At 42.5% G+C, this 25,610-nt stretch overlaps 1 protein-coding gene and 1 long non-coding RNA gene across 4 annotated transcripts in view; one reads left to right on the top strand and one right to left on the bottom strand.

Annotated features, from left to right (window-relative positions):
* The window catches only part of mamdc2a (MAM domain containing 2a), a 114,253-nt gene that overhangs the window by 9,544 nt on the left and 79,099 nt on the right, over positions 1-25,610 (bottom strand). The window contains exons 10-13 of one of the 2 annotated variants that reach the window (XM_072258105.1): positions 23,284-23,380; positions 22,253-22,405; positions 12,402-12,658; positions 3,279-3,363 (exon numbers count right to left, since the gene is read on the bottom strand). In XM_072258105.1, coding sequence (XP_072114206.1) covers positions 3,279-3,363; positions 12,402-12,658; positions 22,253-22,405; positions 23,284-23,380 — 592 coding nt within the window. The remainder of the gene's footprint in view (positions 1-3,278; positions 3,364-12,401; positions 12,659-22,252; positions 22,406-23,283; positions 23,381-25,610) is intronic. The other variant, XM_072258106.1, reaches the window with a different exon arrangement.
* LOC140197718 (uncharacterized) overlaps positions 1-25,610 on the top strand; it is a 64,307-nt gene that overhangs the window by 35,551 nt on the left and 3,146 nt on the right. Inside the window, exon 3 of one of the 2 annotated variants that reach the window (XR_011885996.1) lies at positions 24,568-24,587. This is a non-coding gene — a long non-coding RNA (uncharacterized lncRNA). Of the gene's footprint in view, positions 1-4,093; positions 6,953-24,567; positions 24,588-25,610 lie in introns of those variants that run through there. The other variant, XR_011885995.1, reaches the window with a different exon arrangement.

Here is a 25,610-nt window from a genome sequence, read left to right as displayed (position 1 = left end):
TGATCATGGTGGAGCATTTAGTTAAAGCAGCTCCTCCTGGTTTAAAGGGAGTGGTACTCCCCTCATTGGGACCAGTGATAGGGAGCACTGTAGATGCTGTTGTAAAGGTGCAGCAGTTAGAGGCTGACTGTAGTATGTGGCAGAAGGAAAGTCCCCATAGTTGGGCATGCAAATTAGACGAGCACCCAGGGGTGACCTGCAACAAAATGTTGCTCACATCCAGGACCCCAAAGGAGCAGGTAGATGGGGGTCCTAATCCTACCTTCTATGCCATGTGGAGGCAGCACTGCCAGGGGAAGGGGGTCAGGAGGCTGTTTAGGGAGAAGGGTCATTCTCCAAGCCTTCTCCCGATGAGGGATCTTTCTGCTCTCTGCAGGATTTCTCACATTCCTCTCAGAGTTCCCTGTATACCTGTGCACAATCCTGATTTGATGGAGGCGGACGTGAGAAGCACGGAGGAACATCTGGAGAAACTTCTGTGATGCCCGGTTCGCTGCCACTGCTACTGTGCGATCGAGAATCTCTGGAGGGAAGGCCCCAAATCCTCGGCTTTGCCTGTTGCTGGCGGCCGGGGCCGGGGTCGAAGCACTCAGCAGAGATAGTGCTTGGCACTCGGTGTCAGAGGCTCGAACTTTTCGGACGGACTGAGAGTCGGACTGTGGTCGGGTGCTTCCAGGATGCTGCACCGGCAAGTTTATGGTGCTGGAAGCTCATGGCAGGGAGATTTTTCTTCCTTCTACCGTCTGCGTGAGATGTTGGGACTTTCAAGAGACTTTGAGACTTTTTTTACTGTGCCCGTGGTCTGTTCTTCTATCAAATTACAGTATTGCTTGAACTGTTGTAACTATATGTTATAATTATGTGGTTTTTGTCAGTTTTTCAGTCTTGGTCTGTCTTGTGTTTCTGTGATATCACACTGGAGGAACATTGTATCATTTCTTAATGCATGCATTTCTAAATGACAATAAAAGAGGACTGCGTGTCCTCATAATCTAATCTAATCTAATACCTTGATGGAGGCTCTGCAAGAGACACTGGTGGATCTTCAGCAACAGCAGGTATCAGGCGGTGGGTGGTGCCTTCCTGCCCCACTTGGACAGTGACTCACATTTCACAGGGGCCAAAGTCCAAGGGTGGGCTGTGGAGTCTGGCATTCTGTGGGCGTGCCACATCTGCTACTACCCACAGATGGCAGGGCTGATCAACTGCCTGAACTGGCTGTTGAAACAGCAGATGAAATTATTGACCTCCCCCCCCCCACCCCCACCTGCACCTTTCAGAGGTAGCTGAGTGTGCTGCAGCAGCTGTTGAATAACCCGGCTAATGGGCCTGGGAGGGTCTCCAATGTCCTAGGTCGGCAGTGTCAGAGGAATTGGGGTTGGTGTGGGTGCAGCACCCACAGGGCCACCATAGCTCGGGGAGATTGTGGTGTGCAGATCAGGGAATACGTGATGGGTGGTGTTACAGGGAGAAAAGGGGATAGTCTGTCTAAGTACTCATTGACTAACCAGGAAGGAGTGAGTTTGTGACTCCCTACATTACTGTATGGTGAAGTGGTGGATATTGACAGCAGTGGTGATGATGGTGGTTGGTGTGAGATCCTACAAGACATTTCCACAGATGGCATATGAGTAAGCAAACCACACCGATGCCTTGGACCATTGAATCTGCATGAGGGTGCCATCACATGCTACAGAAAGGGTGCTGCTGATAGTGACCCCATTTAACAAAAAAGAACAGGACTGTTAGAGGAACTTGTCCAGCTTCTCAGGTTTTGACATTCTGTTGTTGGGCACGTGGCCAAGTGGTTAAGGTGTTCGTCTAGTGATCTGAAGGTCATTAGTTCGAGCCTCAGCTGTGGCAGCGTGTTTGTGTCCTTGAGCAAGGCACTTAAGCACACATTGCTCTAGTGTCTGTGCGAGGAGTGGCGCCCCACACAGACTTCCAATTTGCGCCTTGTAAGACATGAAAATGCCCGACACAGGCCTCTCATGATTTGAGTCGATGTTCCCTCCCCTTTGGGGGAAGCCAGGAGGGAGTCGTCCACTCCAGCCAACCTCGCCCCATAGTATGGGAATGGCCTTAGAGAACTTGAATCTAAGTAACCCCAGTGGAGTAAGTGTTTTAAGGGCTGGTACTTCCCCACTTATGATTTGTCTGATCCCAAGGTCCTGACTCGTAGTAATCCCTCTGCCAACAGGGGAGGGGAAGAATTGTTGTTGCTTGCAGTACAATGAGCATGGGTCCAACCATTCAGTGGGGCACAGCAAATGTGAGCAGGAGCAGTGTCCTGGGGCAACTGTGTCAAAACCAAATGGCGCACACCCTGGACGTTAAACAGTAACTACTGCATATGCGGCACCCAGGTTAGCCCATGGCCTCCCTATAAATAAATTGTTAACCTACTTACCAGTTGTGTGTATTCTATCCCCATTCACTGAACCCACAAACCTGATTTGATACAACAGAGTCTTTGTTTGATATTTAGGATTTGTATATTTTCAAAATTCTGAGGGAAATGATTAGTTAAATTTAGATAAGTAAAACTAATCTGCAGGTACAAGGAACAACAAGTTACTTTTATACAACAGTAAAACACTCTGAGGTATATCACAGGAACACCAAACAAAGATTTGGCACCGTGTCTCATATTAGGACCAGTGACTCAGAGACCTCTCAGGGAGTGAAGATTAAGGATGGACTTACAGGGGAAAGAGTGACAAGAGAGGAAGTGGTGGTTTAGGTCCAGTGGTGAAGGGATGGGAACTGGAGATGGTGCTATGCAGGTTACTCATACGAGCAGAGAGCTGAAAGAGCTCACATAGAAAGAAAGGAGGCAAAAGATAAATACAGTTGTTTTCACCAAAGGTTGCAGAACAATAAATCAAACGTCATGTATATTCCACAGCACTCTTTCATCACACTTCCTCATTCAGCTGCTGTAGCTCTGCATTAGACAAAGTAACAGAGAGTTGTCCAGCAGTCTGATGATATCTAGTGGGGGTTAATCAGGCTTGATTACAAATAAAACTTACTATGGTGAAATTACTTCTTCGAAAATCGTCATCCGTTTTCTCCCTCTTTCCCTTGATCTGTCCTCGTGGACCTGTTAAGTGTTTTCCTTTTGTATACTCTTGTTTTCATCAGCAGTCAAATACTATTAAACAATCTTTCAGTAATGATTAGGAGGTTAAACCTCAGGCAAGAAAACTTAAGCCTAGTTCATTTGAGGATTAAATAAATTTGAGTGCAGTTATAGCTTTAATTTAAAGAAATACCTTGACATGGTCCATTTTGGAATAAAATGTCATCGATTGCGATATCACTGTTTATTGAGAGGCCACGGATTGCTTCAAACACAATCTGAAATGCAAAATATTTATTTGTTAGTGATTATGATTTGGAATGCATTGCCACAAAGAATGGGGGAGGGCATGGTAGGTAACTGTTTCCAGCTGTTGCAGGATCGTTAAGCTTTGGAAAGAGATTTAAGTCCATCAGTAAAATGACAATGACACTGTGACACAAGAAAGTCTGCAGATGCTGAAAATCCAAAGAAACGCATACAAAATGCTGTAGGAACGCAGAAGGTCAGGCAGCCTCAATGGAAAAGAGTGATTCCCCAACGTTTCAAGCTGAGACCCTTCTTCAGGACTCTTGTGATCTCACTAAAAGTTTCATTAGTGAATACAAATGGAAATAAAACTTTAAGGGGGGAGATATTTGTAGGGGCGTGGTGGAGTTGAATTAAATGTGGATATCTTTTAAAGAGCTAATACAGGCACCATGTACTGAATAGCCTGCTTCCAGTACGAAAATCAAAAAGAAAAACTGCAGTGCTGGAAATCTGAAATAAAAACAGTATAGGGTGGAGAAAGTATTCGGCCATTAATGCAGCATCTGTGGAAGGAGAAACGGAGTTAATGTTTCAGGTTCCAGACCATTCATCAGAAATGAGAAAGAGAAAACAAGCTAGTCTAGGTAGCAGAGAAGGTGGCAGCAACAAAAGGAATCACACCCTATTACAGATAGTCCCTGTGTTCTGATGAAGTGTCTCTAACCAGAAGCATTAACTCTGTTTCTCTTTCCACAGACACTCAAAGATACAAATATTTAAAGATTCAAAGTACATCTATTAACAAAGTATGTGTGCAGTCTACAAACCTGGAAAGCCGGAAAACAAAGAAAAACCACAGGATCTGTTCAAAGAAAAAATACCAAACCCTTCGTCCAAGCGCAAACAAAACACGCCAACAGCAACAAAAAAAAAGCGAAAATCACAGAATACAAAACAAAATCAGAAGAGTCCATATTCAGTTCAGGTCTGTGTTCGGTGCAGGCCACCCTGATCAAATCACCTGAAATAGCAACTAAAGAAAAAGTGACCAGAAACCAGAAACACATAACATGAACTACAGAGTCCAATCTACAAACTGCAGACCCAGAACTTCGGCACCATCCTCCAACAGCATCGAGGGAGAGATTCCATACGAATGCAGAGACCTTTCTTCCGGAGCAACGAGCGAAAGGGAGAGAGAGAGAGAACCTGTTCGCCTTCCGCACTCGCCTCAGTGATTTCAATCTCCTTTGGTGCTTTAGTCAGCCACATCGGTGATAAATGGAGTCGATCATGGTCTCGCACTCCATCTCCAAGCTGCTTGGCCTCGAGGCTGTTCGAAGTCTCACAGAACACTCTCAGAGACAGCAAAGTACCAGATCACGCAATCAGCCAGAAAACACACCACCAAACTGTGGATCACAGGCTCCAACTGTAGTAGAATCACATTTGAAAGAAAAGAAGATGTGAAGGAAGTAGTTTTGTGAATGCCTGAGAGGTATTGCCTTTGATCACGTTGAATTTTTCCAGCAATTTCCATTTTTAGCACTCTAGTTATCTTTATTTAGCTGGTGAGGAATGAACAAAAGAGCACAAGACCTTTTTGTTCCGTGGATGAAATACCTGACTCAAAAGATTTGGGGGGAACTGTGCCTCAGACAGCATGTGTAGTTTATTGCTGCCTCAGCACGGAAAACAACAAAAAAAAACAGGTTGATGTTCATAGCTGAGGTGATTTATTTGCAAAATTGTACAAATGCATTGAAAAATACAGGAGGAAAGGGATCTACTTAGTCTCTTTTCAATTAGAGTCCAGAGGTCTGGCGTGATTCTTACAGCTGTGTGGTTTGCAGCAATGAAACATGTTGCAGTTTAATATTTTGCTCATGTACTGAAAAGGTGAAGGTATTCAGAGAATCAATAGTAGGATTAAAAATTGTTGATTTATTGGAAAACAATCATGGCCCTTAAATGTGGATTTTTCTGGAATTGGATAAGCACTCCCCTGGTTAGACACAGCGTAGTTAAATGGCAAGAGGAAATAAAAGAATTGCCTTTCTGTAGCACTTACCACTTCTTCAGCATTCTTCAAGTTTGGAAGAGCTGTCACAGCTGTAATGTTAAAGACCGCCAGAAGATACACAGCAAGCTCTCAGAAGCCTAATGAGATTGTGACCAGATAATCAAGGCCTCTTAGGAGATAAATATTTAACCAGGGCATTCAAGGATAAATTATGTTGTGGTATATTTCACACCCTCCCAAGGAGGTGAACAGAGCCTTGGTTTAGCATCTCGTTCACAGGCTGTATTTCCCCCACAGTTATTATTGCCTCAGTAATGCATTGAGGGCATCGCCCTATATTCCTGTGCCTTAGCTTCTGGAATGGGATTTGAACCCAGCCACCTGATTCAGAGACAAGTGTAGCACCCAATAAGCTGCAAAATCCAGGTGTGTTTCACTCTAATAATGTAATTTAACATCTAACTTTAGTGAAAGATAGATCAGGTGGTCAGCCAGGCAAGGCAGAGTGAGTGCAAGAGCAGAAGGGCCTTGCTGGGCGTGTAGGTAGGCCACAGTTTGATTACTGTGCTCAGCTCTGATCAGCAGGTTGTAGATGAGGTGTGGTGGCACTAGAGGGAGCAGGAGATTCATGAGGATGGTACCAGAGCTGAAGGACTACTGATAGAATGAGAAACTGTCTGGGCTGGGAGTATTTTCCTTGGAACACAGTAGGCCAAGGACAGAATTAATTGAAGAGTATAAAACTGTAGAAGACTAGAGAAATTGAACAGGAAAAAGGAATTTCCTTCAGCAGAGATCCGGAGACATATATTTCTGGTAATTGACAGAAGGGTTTGAGGGGAAATAAAGAGGAACTTTTCAAAGGTAAAGACTGATAATGTCTGAAACTCATTGCCTGAGGAGTGGAGAAAGTCGAAATCCCTACTACCTTTAGAAAGGACCTGAATAAACACAAAACACCAATCAGTTATGTATCAGGAGAATAACCTGTAGAATTTGGCGTTCCCCTACCCTGAACACAAGCCAAATACCTTAATGATTCTGTAATTTGTCAGTGGGATATTTTTCTTACTTAGCACAGTAAATCTCTGTAAATGAGATCACCAATGTACTCCTAAATTGGGAATAAAGTTATCCTAGCAAGGGCATCTGATCAACAGAAATAGGTCAAACAATTTCGGGTTCAAAAGCAAGTTCAAAGGCTGACATTCTGCACACAACAATGGACATGTTATAGGATTTGACAAATCTCTCATGGGATTTGCTCATCGCTGCAAAGCAAGGAGTTGAATGGTTACTGGAGATAGACAGGGATATGGGGTTAAAGTTACAACCAAATTAATCATGGCCATTCTGAAACCACTTAGCATTTTGTGCTGAGAGTTCATTGTTCACAACTGTTTGGGGGGATGGTGCACAGCAAGGTAAATTACAATGCCCAGTCCCCCCAGTCATAGCTTACGAACGTATGTTTCCACTGTGCGTTTATTAAGCCATTAATGGAAAGTGGCTTTATTGATGTTATGGATAAATCTAATTTACAATGCCTTTGCTTGTACTAATTTATTGAAATAATAAACAACAAGATTACACTTCTCACAACTAATACTTGATCATTATGAACAAAAAATGTATGAAATAAAACAACTCCAGAGAAAATGTATTGTGATAACATTCTATCTGTATATAAAATACTTTGTTTGAGAACTTTGATCTCAAGGCTACCTTGTTAGCATTTGATTTAAGCCTCTGGAGAATTTTGTGTGGGGGTGGAGATTGGAATACTAGTTTTGATACTGTATAGTTTTAGTACTGTAGATAAGCCAGAACATCATAAGCTCTTGCACTCTTGAATTGAGCAGCAGATATTGATGGAAAGAATATTTTCTGTAGTATATCCCTCTGCTCTATTATTCAACCATTATACTGTAGGTTGGCTAAAACTTTAAATTACATTTGTGTTGTTGCCTGTGGTGAGTGAGCCTGAGATTTAAAAAGTGAATATGGCCTGTCGGGATACTTCAGCAGAACTGAGACCATTAGACATTTGGTAAGAGCCAATAAAAAGTTGGGTTTAAGTGGAGCAGCCATTGTTGGAGTGGGCCAAGGTTAGAGTGGAGAGCTGGAGGCTTTGGCTCAAGAGTCTTGGGTGAGGAGAGGCAGAGGCTAAGGTAAGCTTCTGATGTTTGTTTGTTTCTTATTGCAATTAGAGCAGTGAGAATAATGGTCTAATCAGTGGAATGCTCCTCTTGAAGGAATTGGAAGATACGGAGACCTCCTGTATCCCTGACAGATACACCTGCTGCAGGAAGTACATCCAGCCGTAGTGTCTTGTGGACTGCATTAGGGAATGGATCTGGAGCTCTGGATCAGTTAGGAGACTGAAGGATTGTTTGACAGGAGATATAGGAAGGTAGTTATATCTAAGGTGCAGGACACAGGTAGCTGAGTGACTGTCAGGGGAAGGGAGGGGGATAAGCAGCCAAATCAGGGTACCTAGTGGCTGTTCTCAATAATAAATATAACACTTTGCATGTCATTGAGCAGAGGAAAACCACAGCAGTCAGGTCTCTGTCACTAGACAATGAACCTGGGTAGGTGACAGATCTCTTGGTGGGTAAGCATTTCAGAGACAGTGACCACAATTCCCTTTACCATAGCCCTAGAGAGGGATAAGAGCGCATGGCATGGGAAAGTATTCAATTTGGGAAGGGCAAATTATGATGCTATTAGGTAAATTGGGAAATGATGTACTCAGGGAAACGCACAATAGAAGTGTGGAGGTTATTTAGGGAGATCTCACATGAGTTTCTGGATAGGTTTGTCTCATCGAGGCAGGGAGAGGATGGTAGGGTGAAAGACCCATGGTTGACAAGAGATGTGGAAGATCGAGTTAAGATGAAGAAGTTACCTTTGCTTTATTTGACACACGTACATTGACACATACAGTGAAACATGTTGCTTGTGTTAAATCAAATTAAGTCAACAAGGATTGTGCTGGGCAGCCCACTGGTGTTGCATGCATCTGGAGCCCAAATAGCACGCCCACAACTTACTAACCCTAACCATAGGTCTTTAGAGTGTGGGAGGAAACTATGGTATTCAGAGGAAACCCACATGGTTATGGGGAGAATGTACAAATTCTGTACAGACGGCGATGAGAAATAAACTGCTATAAAGCTCTGTGCTAATTGCTACACCACAGCAAGGAACAGACAGGGCTCTTGAGAGTTATAAGGCAGGCAAAAAGTACTTACAAGAGCTAGAAGGGGACATGAGAAAGCTTTGGCAAGTTCAATTAAGGAAAACACCAAGGGGTTCTACACATACGTGAAGACTAGTAGGGTGACTAAAGTGAGGGAAGGGCCAATTGGGGATAAAAGAGAAACCATGAGTTGGAAGTGGTAAGGGAGGTCCTTAATGAATATGTTGCTTCACTATTCACCAGGGACCTTGACGAATGTGAGGTCATTGTAGAACAGGTTGATATGCTGGAACATGTCAACGTTAAGGAAGATGTGCTGGAATTTTTGAAAATCATTAAGATAGATAAGTCCCCAAGACCAGATGGGATATATCCCAGGTTACTATGGGAAGTGAGGGAAGAGATTGCTGTACCTTTGACATTGATCTTTGCATCCTCACTGGCCCCAGGAGTAATGCCAGAAGATTTGGAGAGTGGCAAATATTATTCCATTGTTCAAGAAAGATAATAGGGATAAACCTGAGAGGTATAGACCAGTGAGTCTTACATTAGTGGCGGGAAAACTACTGGAGATGATTCCTAGAGACAGGATTTAGGAGCATTTGGACAAGCATAGTCTGATTAGAGATAGTCAGCATGGCTTTGTGAGGGATAAGTCATGCCTCACGAGCCTGAAGGAATTATTTGAGGAATTGACAAACCAATGGAGGTAGAACAGTGGATGTGGTGTATGTGGATTTTAGTAAGGCATTTAATAAGGTTCACCATGATAGGCTCATTTAAAAAGTCAGAAGGAATGAGTTCCAGGGAAAATTGGTTGCATCGATTCAGAATTGCCTTGCCCACAGAACGCAGAGGTTGGTTGTAGATGGAGTATATTCTGTCTGGTGGCTGATGACTGTGGGTGTTCTGCAAGGATCTGGTCTGGGATCCTGCTCTTTGTGATTTTTACGAATGACTTGGATGAGGAAGTGGAAGGGTGGGTTAGCAAGTCTGCAGATAACACAAAGGTTGGTGGTGTTGTGGATAGTGTAGAAGGTTGTTGCAGGTTACAATGAGACATTAGGATGCAGAGCTGGACTGAGAAGTGGCAGATGGAAGTTCAATCTGAACATGTGTGAAGTGATTCACTTCGGAAGGTAAAACTTGAAGGCAGAATATAGGGTTAAAGGCAGGAGTCATAACAGTGAGGAGGAACAGAGGGATCATGGGGTTCATGTCCATAGGTTACTCAATGTTACAGCACAAGTTGGTAGGGTGGTTAAATAGGCATATAGTCTGTTGGCCTTCATAAATTGGGAGATTGAGTTCAAGAGCCAAAATATAATGTTTCGGCTCAAAAAAACTCTTATTAGACCACACTTAGAGTAGTGTGTTCAGTTCTACTTGCCTCATTACAGGAAGGATGAGGGAACGTTGGAGAGTGTGCTGAAGAGATATATCAAGATGCCTGGATTAGAAAGCTTGTCTTCTGAGAATAGTTCAGTGAGCTATGGCTTTGCTCTTTGGAGCGAAGAGTGGAGTGAAGTCCTGGAAAACAAGCTCTCTTACCACTTTCTGTATCACCTGTGCATTGCATCAAGAAATGCAAGCAGAAAAATATCATTTTTGTGTTTATTTACTTTTTCTCCACGAAATAAATTCCTTGACTGTGAATTTTATTCGATATTTCAAATTTTTCGGGTAGTGATTTTATAAATTCTGAGAGGTCAAATTTATGGAGCCCAAATGGCTATAAGCAGAGGTTGGCTGTATGACTCCAATACTAACTTAATCCTACCATATTTCATGGAAGCTTGGCAGCTGGAAACCACAGGCATAAACATGGGTAAAATTTCACCTCTTATCAGATTTGAAAGCAGTGAAGTAATTAATTAAGCACAGTTTGTTTTATCACAAAAACATGGAAGATTTTAAATTCATTTTATAGTGCAAATAGCAAAGTTCCTTTTCAACTGCACTGGTACTGCAATTATGTCATAATGCTCAAGTCAGGATGCTGCACAAGAATTAAAAACATCTTAAGGGCTTAAAGGAAGATAAAATAGATTTGTTCCATTTAAAATTATGAAGAACATAGATTTCCTTTTTACTACAACTCTAGAGTTAGTACAACTCTAGGGTACATGTATTTGTCAAGTATTTTGTGCATTTGATGTTTTCCCTTTATTTCCACGAGCTTAATTGACCTAAATAAGCTCTAGTCCTTGCTGATTCTCACAAACCCTCCTGCATGGAAAATGGAAATTCAAAGTCCTGTCTAGAAAGTTGAAAAGTGGGCTTCGTGAGTGGTTTGGGGAGGGTGGAGGTGGCTTTCACACGAGCAACATCAGCACATATGAGGTCATGAAACCCTCACCTTCCCCAGGCACCAATGAATGGCCCTCAGAGAACCAATCTCAGACAGAAGTCTAGCAGGCCAAGTAATAGATACTGCAGCTGCAACTCACTGGCGGGTGGTAGACAGACCTTCCCTCAGATGGTCAGGTCCAATGTAGAAATGCTAATGTATTTGTGTTGGATTGTTGTACAGCTTGAGGGAAACTCCAGCCATCATGAACCAGTAATGCGTAATTCACAAATGGCTGTCATATAGATGTAACAAATAATTAGGAAAACTAATAGAATGTTTTCATTTATTGTGAGGAAAAATAATAAGAAAATAGTGAGGTTATGCTTCATTTATACAGAACATTTGGAGTACTACCTATTAAAGGAAGCACGTATATACTGTGTGTGTATGTATATGTGTGAGTGTGTGTGTATATATATATATATGTATATATATATATATCTAGGTTTGGTTGCGGGACTAATATCTAGAATGGAGTGTTGTCTTATGAAGAATTGTTGGACAGGCTTGGCTTGTATCTGCTGGTAAAAGAAGAGAGAGATGACTGAATATATAATTTTCTAATTGGTCTTTCAATCATATTGATGTTGATAGAATGATTCATATTGTGGGAGAGTCTCAAACTAGGGGTTTAAGAATGTGGGTGGTCATTTAAAATGGAATTGAGGCACCCTATTCCCCTGCAGAAAGTAGAGAGTCTTTGGAATTCTCTTTCCAAAGGGTTGATGGAAGTAAAGCATTTGAATATTTTAAGGCTAAGATGGATAAATTATTGCTGAGCAACAATGAAAGGAGCTGAGATGACAATCAGTTCAGTCGAGAACTTATTAAAAGATGGAGTAGACTCGATGGGCTGAGTGATTCACTTCTGCTCTTAATTCCATTGGCTCATGTGGTGAATGTTTAAAGTAGACAATAACAACTTGAATTTGTACGACACCTTAACATAGCAAACATCTCAAGATATTTCACAGCATTAGAAAATCAAACCAAACCTGACAATTTGGATTGGTGAATAAAAACTTTGTCAAATAAGAAACTTTTATGTTAGGAAGAGGGAAGGGAGATAAAGAAGGGAAAGTTTTATCGATGGAATTCCAGAGCGTAGGATCTTGACGCTGTACATGTGGACAAAATAGTTAGTTCTTAAATTTGGGAGTGATCAAGGGTCCAGGATTAGAAGAGTGCAGGTAACTTGCAGGGTTACAGACCTGAGGGGGATTACAAAGTGGGAGTAGATCAGATAGAGATTTGAAAAATGAATGAACAGATAGTGCACAAACAGGAGCAAACATGTAGACAGTGAGTGAATGGGACGGTGCAAGTTAGGATACAGGCAGCAGTTTCAGATAAAATGAAACTTACAAATAGAATGAAGGTTGATCAGGCAAGAACGAGCGTAGCTAAGTCCAAACTTAATAATGGTCTTTGGCCATACGTTAGCTAAAGCAGGTCACAGTTGGGTGGAAATTTGCCAACTAACCTGATGGCTTTGCTCACATTTGTACTCTATCGAGGCCTTCATCCAAGATATGCTTTGTTCTCCTCTTCTTTTCCACATAAGGATTTCTGGAGAATTCTCTTTCTTCAGGTAGACATTTAGCAATCCTGTTCCAATCCCATACATGTGGTAAAAGAACACTAGGCACTGTTTGCCTGTGAATCCTCTCAGCTGCCATGACAACAGTCGTGCATTGTATCCACGCCTCATATGGGAGGCCTCAATATACATATAGCGGCCTGAAGGAAAGTTTGCAACAGATTAGATTACAGGCATTCCGCACTGAAACAAAAACATTGTTCTGGTGAAATCACAAACAAGAGAAAATCTGTAGATGCTGGAAATCTAAGCAACATACACAAAAAACTGGAGGAACTCAGCAGGCTAGGCAGCATCTATGGAAAAGAGCACAGTTGATATTTCAGGCCGAGACCCTTCATCAGGCCTGCTAAGTTCCTCCAGCATTTTGTGTGTGTTGTTCTGGGAAACATAACTCTACCAAAGTAAATGAAAATCAAAACAACTGCAGGCACTAGAAATCTGAAATAAAAAGATAGAATATTCTAGAAAACTTAGAAAGACAGCTGTGTGGGAAGAGAATCATTAACAGTTTCACTTTTCACAGATCTGCCAGATCTGCAGGGATTTTCCAACATTGCCTGCTTTAATTTATAATTTTTTCCCCTTTAGTTAATCATGGGATAACAAAAGATCATGAATCTCCGGAATTCTTTACCCAAGAGAGTCGAGCAGGTGATATCATTATAAGTATTTAAAATGGAGGTAGATACATTTTTGAATGATTGAGGGATATGGGGATCTGACACAGAAATGGGGCCTGGGGTAGATCAGCCAATATCACATTGATTGGTTGGGTAGACTGAAGGGGTCAGAGCTCTTACACAGATATCCCACCTCTTCCGGAAGTTCCGGGAGTCTCCCGCATATTGATAGTGGCTCCCTGATGCCCGGAAATTATATACAATATCCCGGAAATCGATTTTTTTTGAGAGGGAGAGGGAGAGCGAGCATCCTGATTGGTCTCCCTTCGTGCTAAGTAGACCTATCAGTTTTCTCTGTGGGCGGGCTTTACAGTTGACCTCAAAAATAATGACAGTGTTGCTCGCTGCACTGTTTGCAACAGTGACTTTTCTATTGCCCATTGATGGGTTAAAATGTAAAAGACACGTTGAGGTGAGTTTAACAGGTGTCATTCGTTCATTCGGATAGCTAACATTATTTAAACTAGCTGGCTAGCTGCTAAGGAGCTACTCTATTGATGTCCTACGTGATGAGGCCAAACTCCCTGTCGACTTGCTTAAAGTTGTAATAGAATAAACGTGATAATATTATATAAGTACATATTTCAATGTCACATTTTCTGCATATACCCAACTTGGTTTACAGATTAGACAAAATCACTAAACAAAGTATTACATACACCCTTGGAGGTCAACCGGGGGGATGGGAGGGAATATGGGGTTGCAGGGCGGGGGTTCTACCTCCCTGAAATGAGTTTTTGTAGGGTGGGATGTCCGCTTACGCCTGCTCCCATTCTAAAAGAGTGATAACTGTAAAAGCAACATGGCCTTACACTTCACTATCTCTGTTTTTGTTGTTATGTTTGGCAAGTGTTTTCATCTTCACACTTCTAATTGGTTGGCTTGATTTATGATGAAGTGTGTCCCGGGAGGGGCAGACAGGAGTCTATCTGTTCAGGAGCCACAGTTGGATCAATCGTTGTCTGGCGTCTTGTCCACAGCCATTCCCCGAGTGGCCCTGAGTTGGCTTCGTCTGATAGAGTCCTTGAAGCATGCAAGCCTCCGCATGACGTCAGCACATTGATTCAGGTCATGGAGGACTATCCCTGTAACCTTCTTGAGGTCTATAACCTTATGAGGGCTCTGCATTTTGGACCCATTAAACGTTATTAATTTGTAATCACTTAGTCACAGGCAGCCATAGGCTTGAGATGTAGGGTCAATCTCAGCTGAAAGAATTCACTTGGTTGGAAAGTTGAAAGGTGTGTCTCATGTGTTCCCTGGGTTGAAATGGCTAACACAAGAGGACACAGTTTTAAGCTGCTTGGAAGTAGGTACACAGGGCATGTCAGGGGTAAGTTTTTTACCCAGAGGGTGGTGAGTGCATGGAATGGGCTGCCGCCGACGGTGGTGGAGGCGGATACATTAGGGTCTTTTAAGAGACTCCTGGATAGATACATGGAGCTTAGAAAAATAGACGGCTATGGGTAACCCTAGGTAATTTCTAAAGTAAGTACATGTTCAGCACAGCATTGTGGGCAGAAGGGCCTGTATCGTGCTGTAGATTTTCTATGTTTCTATGTGTGATAGCCTACTGCTTGGGGAATGTATGGCTAAACAGCTGATCTCACATTCCCCTGCAGAAAGAGAGGGCACCAACAGGAATATCTGCTTGGAGCTGAGATGTTCAATTTGCACTGTTCAGGAGATCTTACAATTTAAGGTTAAGTACCTAAAAAGCACATATGTTTAAATGACTTTATCTAACTTTCATTTTGCAAATGGACTTCTACCACTTCCACTGAAAGGTGTCAAGCAGTCCTCTTATCATATGATAAAGCTAATCATACACAATAAAGACTGGCCAAAAGGCCTTGGCATTTAAATGGATGAGAAACATAAAAGCTTCTGGAGAGACACTGACATGGCCAATGCTGAGAAATTGGGCGGCTGGCAGAACTAAATCGATTGGCAAGCAACAAAATGTTAACCCAAAATATTAACAATTCTCCTGCATCACAGGTGTCGCTCAACCCAATAAATTCCATCACAGATTGATTATAGCTCAGAAGTCCTTGACTCAAAACAAACTATTACAAGAAAAAGAGCAGAGCGCTGAATTGAGAAATCATTAAATATCACAGCTGAGTGCACATGGTTGCATTTCTCTCTGCAATAAAACTGCAAAGGTACAGTAAGCTGGCATCCTTGGAGGTTTGGTGGTGCTGGACCAGCAGACTTTCTAGACTGTTGGATGTTGCTTCTATTAAACGCACATTCCACTTTTTTTACATGTAGTATAATAAGTTTTTCAGCAAGCCTGATGAATTCAAAGTGTGCGGAAATACACAAATATTCTCGACCTTGGCCCCGTCTGTAAAACTATTCATACTCCTGATGATGGTGGCTTGAAGCTCAATCCCAGCTCCAGCTGCACATCCTATCCTCCATCTGGACCCTGGTCCAAGCCATACTTTGGACCGCTGGCTGGACGGATGAGTGAACTGGATGCTGAACCATCAAAATGAACGAATGATTAGATGGAAGATTAGTCTGAGTATTCCTCCTCCACCTGTGCTGTTGCCTATAGTACTCTGCTTCAGAACTCTTCTCCTCAGTATCAGAATATGGGATAAGAAGGAGTCTAGATCCCTTACAAACACAGACAAAAACTCATTACCGTCCCCTCTGATCACACCAGTACCAGTACATTCTCTAGCCCTTGTCTGACATCCAGCAGTGAAAGAGCGGAAATGTTATCGAAGCCATTGTCCTTGGGTCTGTCTGCACTGACCAATTCCCTTGCCCTGGATGTTGTTTGCAAGTGGACATTAGTGCCATGCATAATATTACTGACATATGTCCTGAAATTTGTTGCTTTGCTGCAGGAGTACAGTGCACAGCATAAAAATAAACCAGAAATATAAGAAAAAATATGTATAATTAAAGAAGTGGTGGGATAATGTTCATGGGTTGATTTATTGCCTGTTCAGAAATCTGATGGCAGAGGGGAAGAAGCTTCCCACAGTGGGTACCATGGTCGAGTAGCAGCTAGCGCAAAGCTATCATAGCTCGGGGCGTTGGAGTGCAGAGTTCAGTTCCGGCATCCTCTGTAAGTCCTCCCTCTGAATTTGTGGGTTTTCCCCGGGTGTGCCAGTATCCTCCCACAGTTCAAAAAAATACAGGTTAGTGGAGTAAAGCTGAGGAAATCTGCAGATGCTGGAAATCCAAGCAACACACAGAAAATGCTGGAGGAACCCTTAAGTCCAGGCAGTACCTGTGGAAAAGAGTAAGCAGTCAACGTTTTGTGCCAAGACCCTTCATCAGGACTGGAAGTAAAGATGAGAAGTTGGAGCAAGAAGGTGGGGGGAGTGGGGGGGAAGAAGTACAAGGTGGTAGGTGATAGGTGAAACCGGGCGAGGGGGAGTCATGAAGTAAAGAGCTGCGAAGCTGATAGGTGAAAGGGATAAAGGGCTGGAGAAGGGGGAATCTGATAGGAGAGGGTAGAAGACTATGGAAGATAAGGAAGGGGAGGAACACCAGAGAGAGGTGATGGGCAGGTAAGGAGATAAGATGAGAGAGATAAACGGGAATTGGGGAATGGTAAAGGCAGGGATGGAGGGGGGCAATTACCGTAAGTTTGAGAAATCAATGTTCACACAATCAGGTTGGAGGCTACTGAGACGGAATATAAAGTATTACTCCTCCAACCTGAATGTGGCCTCATTGCGGCAGCAGAGGGGGCCGTAGACTGACATGTCAGAATGGAGATGGGAAGTAGAATTGAAATGGGTGACCACATGGAGATCCTGGCAGATGAAGCATAGTTGCCTGGTGAACCAGTCTACATCAGGTCTCACTGATATACAGGAGGCCACACTGGGAGCGCTGGATACAGTAGATGACCCTAACAGACTCACAGATAAAGAGTGCTTTACCTGCAAGGACTGTTTGGGGTCCTGAATGGTGGTGAGGGAGGAAGTGTAGAGGGTAGGGTACTTGTTCCACTTGCAAGGATAAGTACCAGGAAGGAGATCAGTGGGGAGGGACAAAAGGACAAGGGAATAGCGTAGGGAGCGATCCCTGCAGAAAGCGGAAGGTTGGAAGGGGGAGGGAAAGATGTGCTTGGCGGTGGGATCCCATTGGAGGTGGCAGAAGTTACAGAGAATTATGTGTTAGACATGGAGGCTAGTAGGGTGGTAGGTGAGGACAAGAGGAACTCTATCCCTGGTGGGGTGGTGGGAGGATGGGTGAGAGCAGATATGTGCGAAATTGTGGAGGAAGGAAAGCCCCTTTCTTTGAAGAAGGAGGACAGCTCATTAGTTCTGGAATGGTTTAATTGGTCACTGTAAATTATCCCGTGATTAGGCTACGGTTAAATCGGGGCTTGCTGTTGGCATGGCTCAAAGGAACGGAAGAACATATTTTGTGCAGTATCTCTAAATAAATAAAATAAATAAGCTGTTCATAAAATGTTAAGAATGTGTCTTCGGGCACCTGTACCTCCTCCCTGATTGTAGCAATGAGAAGAGGGCATGGCCTGTCTGATGGGGTCCTGAGTAATGGATGTCACCTTTTTGAGGTATCGCTTTTTGAAGATGTCTTCAGTGCTGAGGAGGCTAATGCCCTTGATACAGCTGGCTGACTTTGCAAACCTCTGCTGCTTTTTCCGATCCTGTGCAGTGGCCTCTCCTACCAGACAGTGATGCAACCAGTTAGAATGCTCTCCATGGTACATCCGTAGAAATTTGCTAGAATCTTTGGTGACATACCAAACCTCCTCAAACTCCTAATGAAATATAGCCACAGGTGTCATTTTTTGCAATTGCATCAGTATGTTGGGCCCAGGATAGATATTCAGAAATGTTGACACCCAGAAACTTGAAACTGCTCACCCTTTCCACTGCTGAGAGCTGGCGTGTGTTCTCTCAACTTTCCACACATGAAGTCTACAATCAATTCCTCGGTCTTACTGACATTGAGTGCAAGGTTGCTGTTGCAAAGCCACTCAACCAGGACAGTCTCTCACACTCTTGCATGTCTCCTTGTCACAATCTGCATTTCTGCCAGCAACAGCTGCGTCATGGGAAAATTCACTGATGGCATTTGAACTATGCCTAGTTACACAATCATGGGTATAGAGAGAGTAGAGCAGAGAGCTGAGGGTGTATCCTTGAAGTGCACTGATGTTGATTATCAGCGAGGTTGAGATGTTATTTTTGAGATTTCACTCTCTGAGGCCAATGTGAGAACATCCTTCTGGAGGGTGAACCCACAGAGAGCTTCTGACCAAGACTGTGCTAATCAACTGGCTGGAGTATTCACTGAAAATTTTAACCTCTCGCTTCTGCAGTCTGGGGTACCTACCTGATTAAAGCTGGTTTTAATAATACCGGTTTCCAAGAAGAACGTGGTAACCTGCATCAACAACTGTCAGCCAGTAGCACTTAGATCCATTGTGATGAAGTGCTTTCATAGGTTAGTGTTAAATTATATCAAATCCTGCTTGAGGAGCAAATGGGATCCTCTCCATTTTACCTACCGTCACAAGATGTGGACAGCAGATGCCATCCTGATTGAGAAGTTACAGAGCCTGGGCCTCTGCACCTCCCTCAGCAATTGGATCCTCGACTTCCTAACCGGAAGACCACAATCTGTGCGGATTGGTGATAACATATCCTCCTCACTGTCGATCAACACTGGCGAACCTCAGGGGTGTGTGTTTAGCCCACTGCTCTACTCTCTACATACACATGACTGTGTGGCAAGGCATAGCTCAAATACCATCTATAAGTTCACTGATGATAGAACCATTGTTGGTAGAATCTCAGATGGTGACGAGAGGGCGTACAGGAGTGAGATATGCCAACTAGTGGAGTGGTGTCGCAGCATCAACCTGGCACTCAACGTCAGTAAGACGAAAGAGCTGATTGTGGACTTCAGGAAAGGTAAGATGAAGGGACACATACCAATCCTCATAGAGGGATCAGAAATGGAGAGAGTGAGCAGCTTCAAGTTCCTGGGTGTCAGGATCTCTGAGGATCTAACCTGATCCCAACATATTGATGCAGTTATAAAGAAGGCAAGACAGTGGCTATACTTCATTAGGAGTTTGAAGAGATTTGGTATGTCAACAAATACACTGAAAAACTTCTATAGATGTACTGTGGAGAGCATTCTGACAGCTGCATCACTGTCTTGTATGGGGAGGGGGGGCTACTGCACAGGACCGAAAGAAGCTGCAGAGGGTTGTAAATTTAGTCAGCTGCATCTTGGGTACAAGCCTACAAAGTACCCAGGAGTGGTGTCTCAGAAAGGCAGCGTCCATTATTAAGGACCTCCAGCACCCAGGGCATGCCCTTTTCTCACTGTTACCATCAGGTAGGAGGTACAGAAGCCCGAAGGCACACATTCAGTGATTCAGAAACAGCATCTTCCCCTTTGCCATCCAATTCCTAAATAGACATTGAACCCTTGAACACTACCTCACTTATTAAATATATATTATTTCTGTTTTTGCATGATTTTTAATCTATTCAATATACGTATACTGTAATTGATTTACCTATTTATTATTATTTCTACCATATTACGTATTGAATTGAATTGCTGCTGCTAAGTTAGTAAATTTCATGACGCACCCCATTGATAATAAATCTGATTGATTCCGAGTTGTATACTCAATACATACTTTGATAATAAAATGAACCTTTGAACCTTTTAAGTTCCGTTACAAAGAAGGCATGGCAATACCTCTACTTTCTGAGAAATTTGTGAAGATTTGGTATGTCATCTGAAACTTTGACAAACTTATATAAAGAAACGGTGGACAGTTTACTGGTTGGTTGCATCATGGCCTGATAAGGAAACACCAATGGTCTTGAACGGAAAAATCTTCATGAAGTAATGGATACTGCCCAGTCCATCACACCTAAAGCCCTCACCATCACTGAGCGCATCTACAAGGATTGCTGTCACAGGACAGCAGCATCCATCATCAAGGTTCCCTACCATCCCAGGCCAAAGAAAGAAAGAATGGATGAACTGGGCTTGTACTCGTTGGAATTTAGAAGATTGAGGGGGGATCTGATTGAAACGTATAAGATCCTAAAGGGATTGGACAGGCTAGATGCAGGAAGATTGTTCCCGATGTTGGGGAAGTCCAGAACGAGGGGTCACAGTTTGAGGATAGAGGGGAAGCCTTTTAGGACCGAGATTAGGAAAAACTTCTTCACACAGAGAGTGGTGAATCTGTGGAATTCTCTGCCACAGGAAACAGTTGAGGCCAGTTCATTGGCTATATTTAAGAGGGAGTTAGATATGGCCCTTGTAGCTACGGGGGTCAGGGGGTATGGAGGGAAGGCTGGGGCGGTGTTCTGAGTTGGATGATCAGCCATGATCATAATAAATGGCGGTGCAGGCTTGAAGGGCCGAATGGCCTACTCCTGCACCTATTTTCTATGTTTCTATGATCTCTTCTTGCTGTTGCCATCAGGAAGGCAGTACAGGAACCTTAGGTCCCACTCCATCAGATTCAGGAGTAGTTATAACTCCCCCAACCATTCGACTCTTGAACCAGAGTGGATATTCACTCATCCCAACACTGAACTGGATTCCACAACATATGGACTCATTTTCAAGGACTCTACAACACATGTTCCCAATATTTAGTAGCTAATTTTTTTTTGCTTCTTTTTTCGTATTTGCACAATTTGTTGTCTTTTGCACAGTGGTTGCTCGTTTGTCTTTTCTGTGTGTAATTTTTCATTGAATCTATTGTGTTTCCTTTTACTTACTGTGAATGCCCACAAGAAAATAAATCTCAGGGTAGTATATGGTGGCGTGTGTGTAACTTGTATGATAATAAATTCACCAAGGCAACCTTCCATTTTTGTGACATCACTCAAATCTGCTTTAGTGCATTTGCTGCTAAAATCCACACCCCTGGCATATCTCCAGACCACGCTACTAGAATCTACTCTGCGATATCTACCTCAATAGCTCATATAACTATTATTGATCTGTGAAGCATCCTAACACATTTTGGTAAGTTATAGGCACTATATTAGTGACAGATGATGTTGTTTTATTGTGTGCTATATCTTCTAACACTTCATAAAATGCAATCCTGTGACTCAGAATTCTCACAGTTCAGAGCTCATTACAGGTCTTTGTGACTGTTCATAGCTCTCAGTCAGTTCATTACTGGGCCATCAACTTAGCCATATGAGGAAAAATTAAGTAGATCAGGCCTGTACTCCCTTGAGTTTGGGAGAATGAGAAAATGATCTCATTGAAAAGTGTAGAATTCCTGTGGGCTTTAACAGGATTGGCAAGTGAATCATGTTTTCCTTGGCTGTGCTCTCCAGAACCAGTCGTGGGTTCATTTAGCACTGAGATGTAAATAAATTTCTTCACCCAGCTGACAGTTAATCATTTAAATACACTACCCAGGAGATGGCTCAGTCCCTAAATTACTTTCTAGGCAGAGAAACATTTTGTTGGATATTAATCAATATATGTGCAGTTAATGCAGGAAACTGAGGGTCAGGTAAATGATTAGCCATTTTCTTATTGAATGGTAGAGCAGGCAAAGGGTTTAATAGTCTAGTCCTGATTCCATTTCTTACTTGAGAGTCATACAGTACATGTCCATGCTAACTATCAAGTACCCATCTATCAGCACTTGATGCATGGCCTTCTACGTCCTGGCAATTCAAACGCTCATCTAGATATTGTTAAATGCTGCAAGAGCCTTGGCCTCCACCACCCTCTAAATTAGTCCGCTCAGATTCCAGCCACCCTCTGGGTGAGAAGTTCCTTACCCTGATCCTCTTGACGTTTCTTACTTTTTACTTTAAATATCTGCCCTCTAGATTTAGACATTTCTACCATCAGGATAAGTTTCCTTCTACCTACCTTATATATTCATTTAATAATTTTGAATACATCTATCAGCCTCCCCTGCTTCAAAGAAAACAAACCCAGCTGACGCAGCCTCTCGTCATACCAAGAAAAGGTAAAAATTAGAGCTATGATTAATTTGAGAATGTTTGTTGACATACAACTCACCTACCCCTGTGGTGTGATCTCCTTTTGGACCTGTGAAGGATGTTGGTGTAGCACCTGTTCTTCTGTACCAATTGCCTCTATCATTGTGGTCCTGAATAAATCCACAATTATCCGTGTCAAAATTGCACTTGCCTGGAATAGCCAGCCAGGACCCTGCAGAGACAGAAGGAGCCCCCTTAAGCTGTAAGCATCTCCAATCTTACTTTAATGTTGCAGTCAACAAAGAGTCTGCGGCAGAAGACTTTGAGCCTGCTTTTACACTCAGTGTAATTGTGGTATATCTATGGCAGCACGAGGGAGGAGTCAGAGTTAAGCCCTTTGCCCGGATCAGAAGTTGAACTTTTCAGGTCCAGGTTCAAAGTCAGATAGGAAGCCTCCACTCTACAGTGTGTAATATGAGTGGAATGGCTGTGTTAACTTGGGAAGAAGTATTGTGGGTTTCCTATCACCTCCTTAAGGGTAATAAAGAAGGCCTTTCCAGTGATGCTCGCATGTAGTGAATAGATAAACAATGTTGTTTGTGAGCTACAATTGTGAAAGCCATGCGATGCGTAAGAGGAAGATTTTTGAGAAATTGTCTGTCAGCACCTGGGATTACAGAACAAATGGAACCAGAGAAGGTCTCCTAGTTACAATAGACAGCTTCACCAGAGTGAGAAAATGTGTTATTCAAAACCCATCTCCATGAACCCACCTCCATGCATGACCCTTAATATAATTGACTACCAGGAGTCCAATTATCTCAAATTTTAAGTTAACAACTGACTCGCAATCTACTGCTATTTTTAGAGATTTCCAAATTTCTGCTTGTGCTAACTTCACTCCCAAAAAGTCTAGTGTCCACTGCTCAAGTTTCTTCAACTAGACTCAAAGGGTACCTCAGATATGCAAATTGAGCTTAAAAATTACTATTAAATTCTGCTTACAACACCTCTGCCAAAATGATTATTCTATCTATTAATGGAATCTCCTGTCTAGATCTACATCACTATAAAGTAAAAGATAGATAAGTATTTTGGTGCAATCAATACCTCCAGGAATCTGACAATCCCCTTGGCTTACAACGATGTCATCTAGTGCAACCTTCCCACAGTTCCAGAAACTCTTACAAACGCTGACAAATACTATCTAGAAAAGAAAGGACAACCATTACTTCAACGAAATTCAGCTCTGTCACAAGCATTTTTATGACAAAATTTAAATGACAAAATTCTCTTCCACTAAGCAATCCACACCTCGCTTCTTGTCTGTATAAAAACAGTTGGAATTCAGGTTAGTAAATCGTAAATAACACAACAGAACTTCGCTATCAGTACAGCTGGACGTAAATGAAAGAATTTTACATTAATCTTTAAAAATTAGGGTGGATTACTTTTTAAATGACAATAAGTAGAAACCAATCAGGAAAAGGCCATTCAGTCCATCATTAGCTTACCTGGCATTCAAATACTCCTGCCTCATTTGTATCTGAAATCCACTTTGCATTTCCATTATTTATACCCTTTTAATTACCTTTCATGAACAAAAAACTAACATTCTCAGTCTTTAGATTTTTAATTTATCCGCAGTCTCCACAGTTTTTTTTTGGAGGAAACAGTATCAATTATTTTTGTGTAAAGAAATTCAAACAATATTGTTGCCCCTTTGGTTTTGTCTCTCCAACTTGGAAGAAGTAGCTTCTCTCTATCTGACCTGTTACCACCTTAAAACCTGAAAATAACTTACTGTTTAATCTTCTATACATCTAGACTTAAAGAGAAAGGGTACCTTTTGTACCTTTCAAAATCTCATAGTCTTGTTAAACAAAAAGTAACTGCTTCCACTGCACTTCCCATTTGTTTGTCCTCCACCAGCTAGAGGATGTGTGCAGCAGGTGCACAGAAACATCACCACCTTCAGCTTACCTCCAGAAACACCCAGCGCCCTGATCTGGAAATACACTGGCACTCCTTCATCATACTCTGGAACTCCCTACGGAACAACATTGCGGGAATACCTTTAACATACAGTCAGCAGTGGCTTGAAGGTAGTTCTGATTCTGTGTGATTGCCTGCCATGACAGCACATCAACATCCCACAAAAAAATTCTGCAAAATCATTATTTTAGTTAATAATGATTGTGTCATTAGTCCTAAGGGGTTAATTTTTAAAATTCCAAAAGTCAATAAAAGCAGAAAAGAAAAATGTTGAAGTTAATGAAATTGTGCTCTAGGTTAATGGGAACTAGAAAATATGATGAGGAGATAATGTGAGTGTTTTGAGTCCAAGAAAAGCATGAATTAATATTAAAAAAAATATTTTTTTTTCTTTTACAGCTATCAATCATTCAACACAGGTACTGCATCTGCCCAGCTCTTCATCCTATCAATGTCATATTATAAACTACAGCAACACATACAAAATGCTGAGGGAACTCAGCAGGTCAGGCGGCATCTGTGGAAATGAATAAACAAGCAACATTTCAGGCTGAGACCCTTCATCACGTCTAGAAAAGGACGGGGAAGAAACCAGAGTAAGAAGGTTGGGGGAGGAGAAGAAGCGCAAGCTGGAAGTTGACGGGTAAAGTCGGGTTAGGAAGAAGGTAGGTGGCTGGGGGAGGTGGGATGAAGAGAGAAGTTGGGAGAAGATAACTCGAAAAGGTAAAGGGCTGAAGATGAAAGGATATGATAGGTTACAAGAGAGGACCATGGGAGAAAGGCAAGAAGGAAGGGCACCAGGAGGAGGTGAAAGCAGATGAGGAGAAGAGAATAGGTAAGAAGAGAATCAGGGTGGGGAATGGAAGAAGGGGGAAGGGGAGGTCGGAAATATAACTTCCCTTTCTCCCATGGTCCACTCTCCTCTCCTATCAAATTCCTTCTTCTTCAGCCCCAGACCTGTTGAGTTCCTCCAGCACTGTGTGTGTGTTACTCCGGATATCCAGCATCAGAAAAATTCTTATGTCAGTTCAACTTCTGGCATAAGTTGAATTGTTATCTTTGGCTTTGGGTTGCTGGAAGCAATCTCGATATGCCTAAATAACAGAAAATCTGATAGCATTAAAAGATTAGAAACATAAGAATTGTTGAAAATAGTTAAATTTTTGATTCAAAATGTCCATGGCCTTCTCTACTGCCGCCGACATATCTGACCACAACCTCCTCTGCTGCCACAATGAGACCAGATGCAGGTTGGAGGAACAACATCTCATGTTCTATCTTGGTAGTCTCCAACTTGACATCATCAATTTTTGGAACTTCTGGTAATCACTTGCCTGGATTTTACCCTCCCACCTGTTCTTCCTCATTCTGGGGCCCTCATGCCCCTTCTCTTCACCTTCCTTGCTCTCAAGACCTGCATGTCACCTCCCTCTGATTCCTCA

This window comes from Mobula birostris, chromosome 5, assembly GCF_030028105.1.
Source record: "Mobula birostris isolate sMobBir1 chromosome 5, sMobBir1.hap1, whole genome shotgun sequence".
NCBI classification, from domain to species: Eukaryota; Metazoa; Chordata; class Chondrichthyes; order Myliobatiformes; family Myliobatidae; genus Mobula; species Mobula birostris.
The sequence above is the reverse complement of the archived record's forward strand: the minus strand, read 5'-3'. Positions and strand labels throughout refer to the sequence as shown.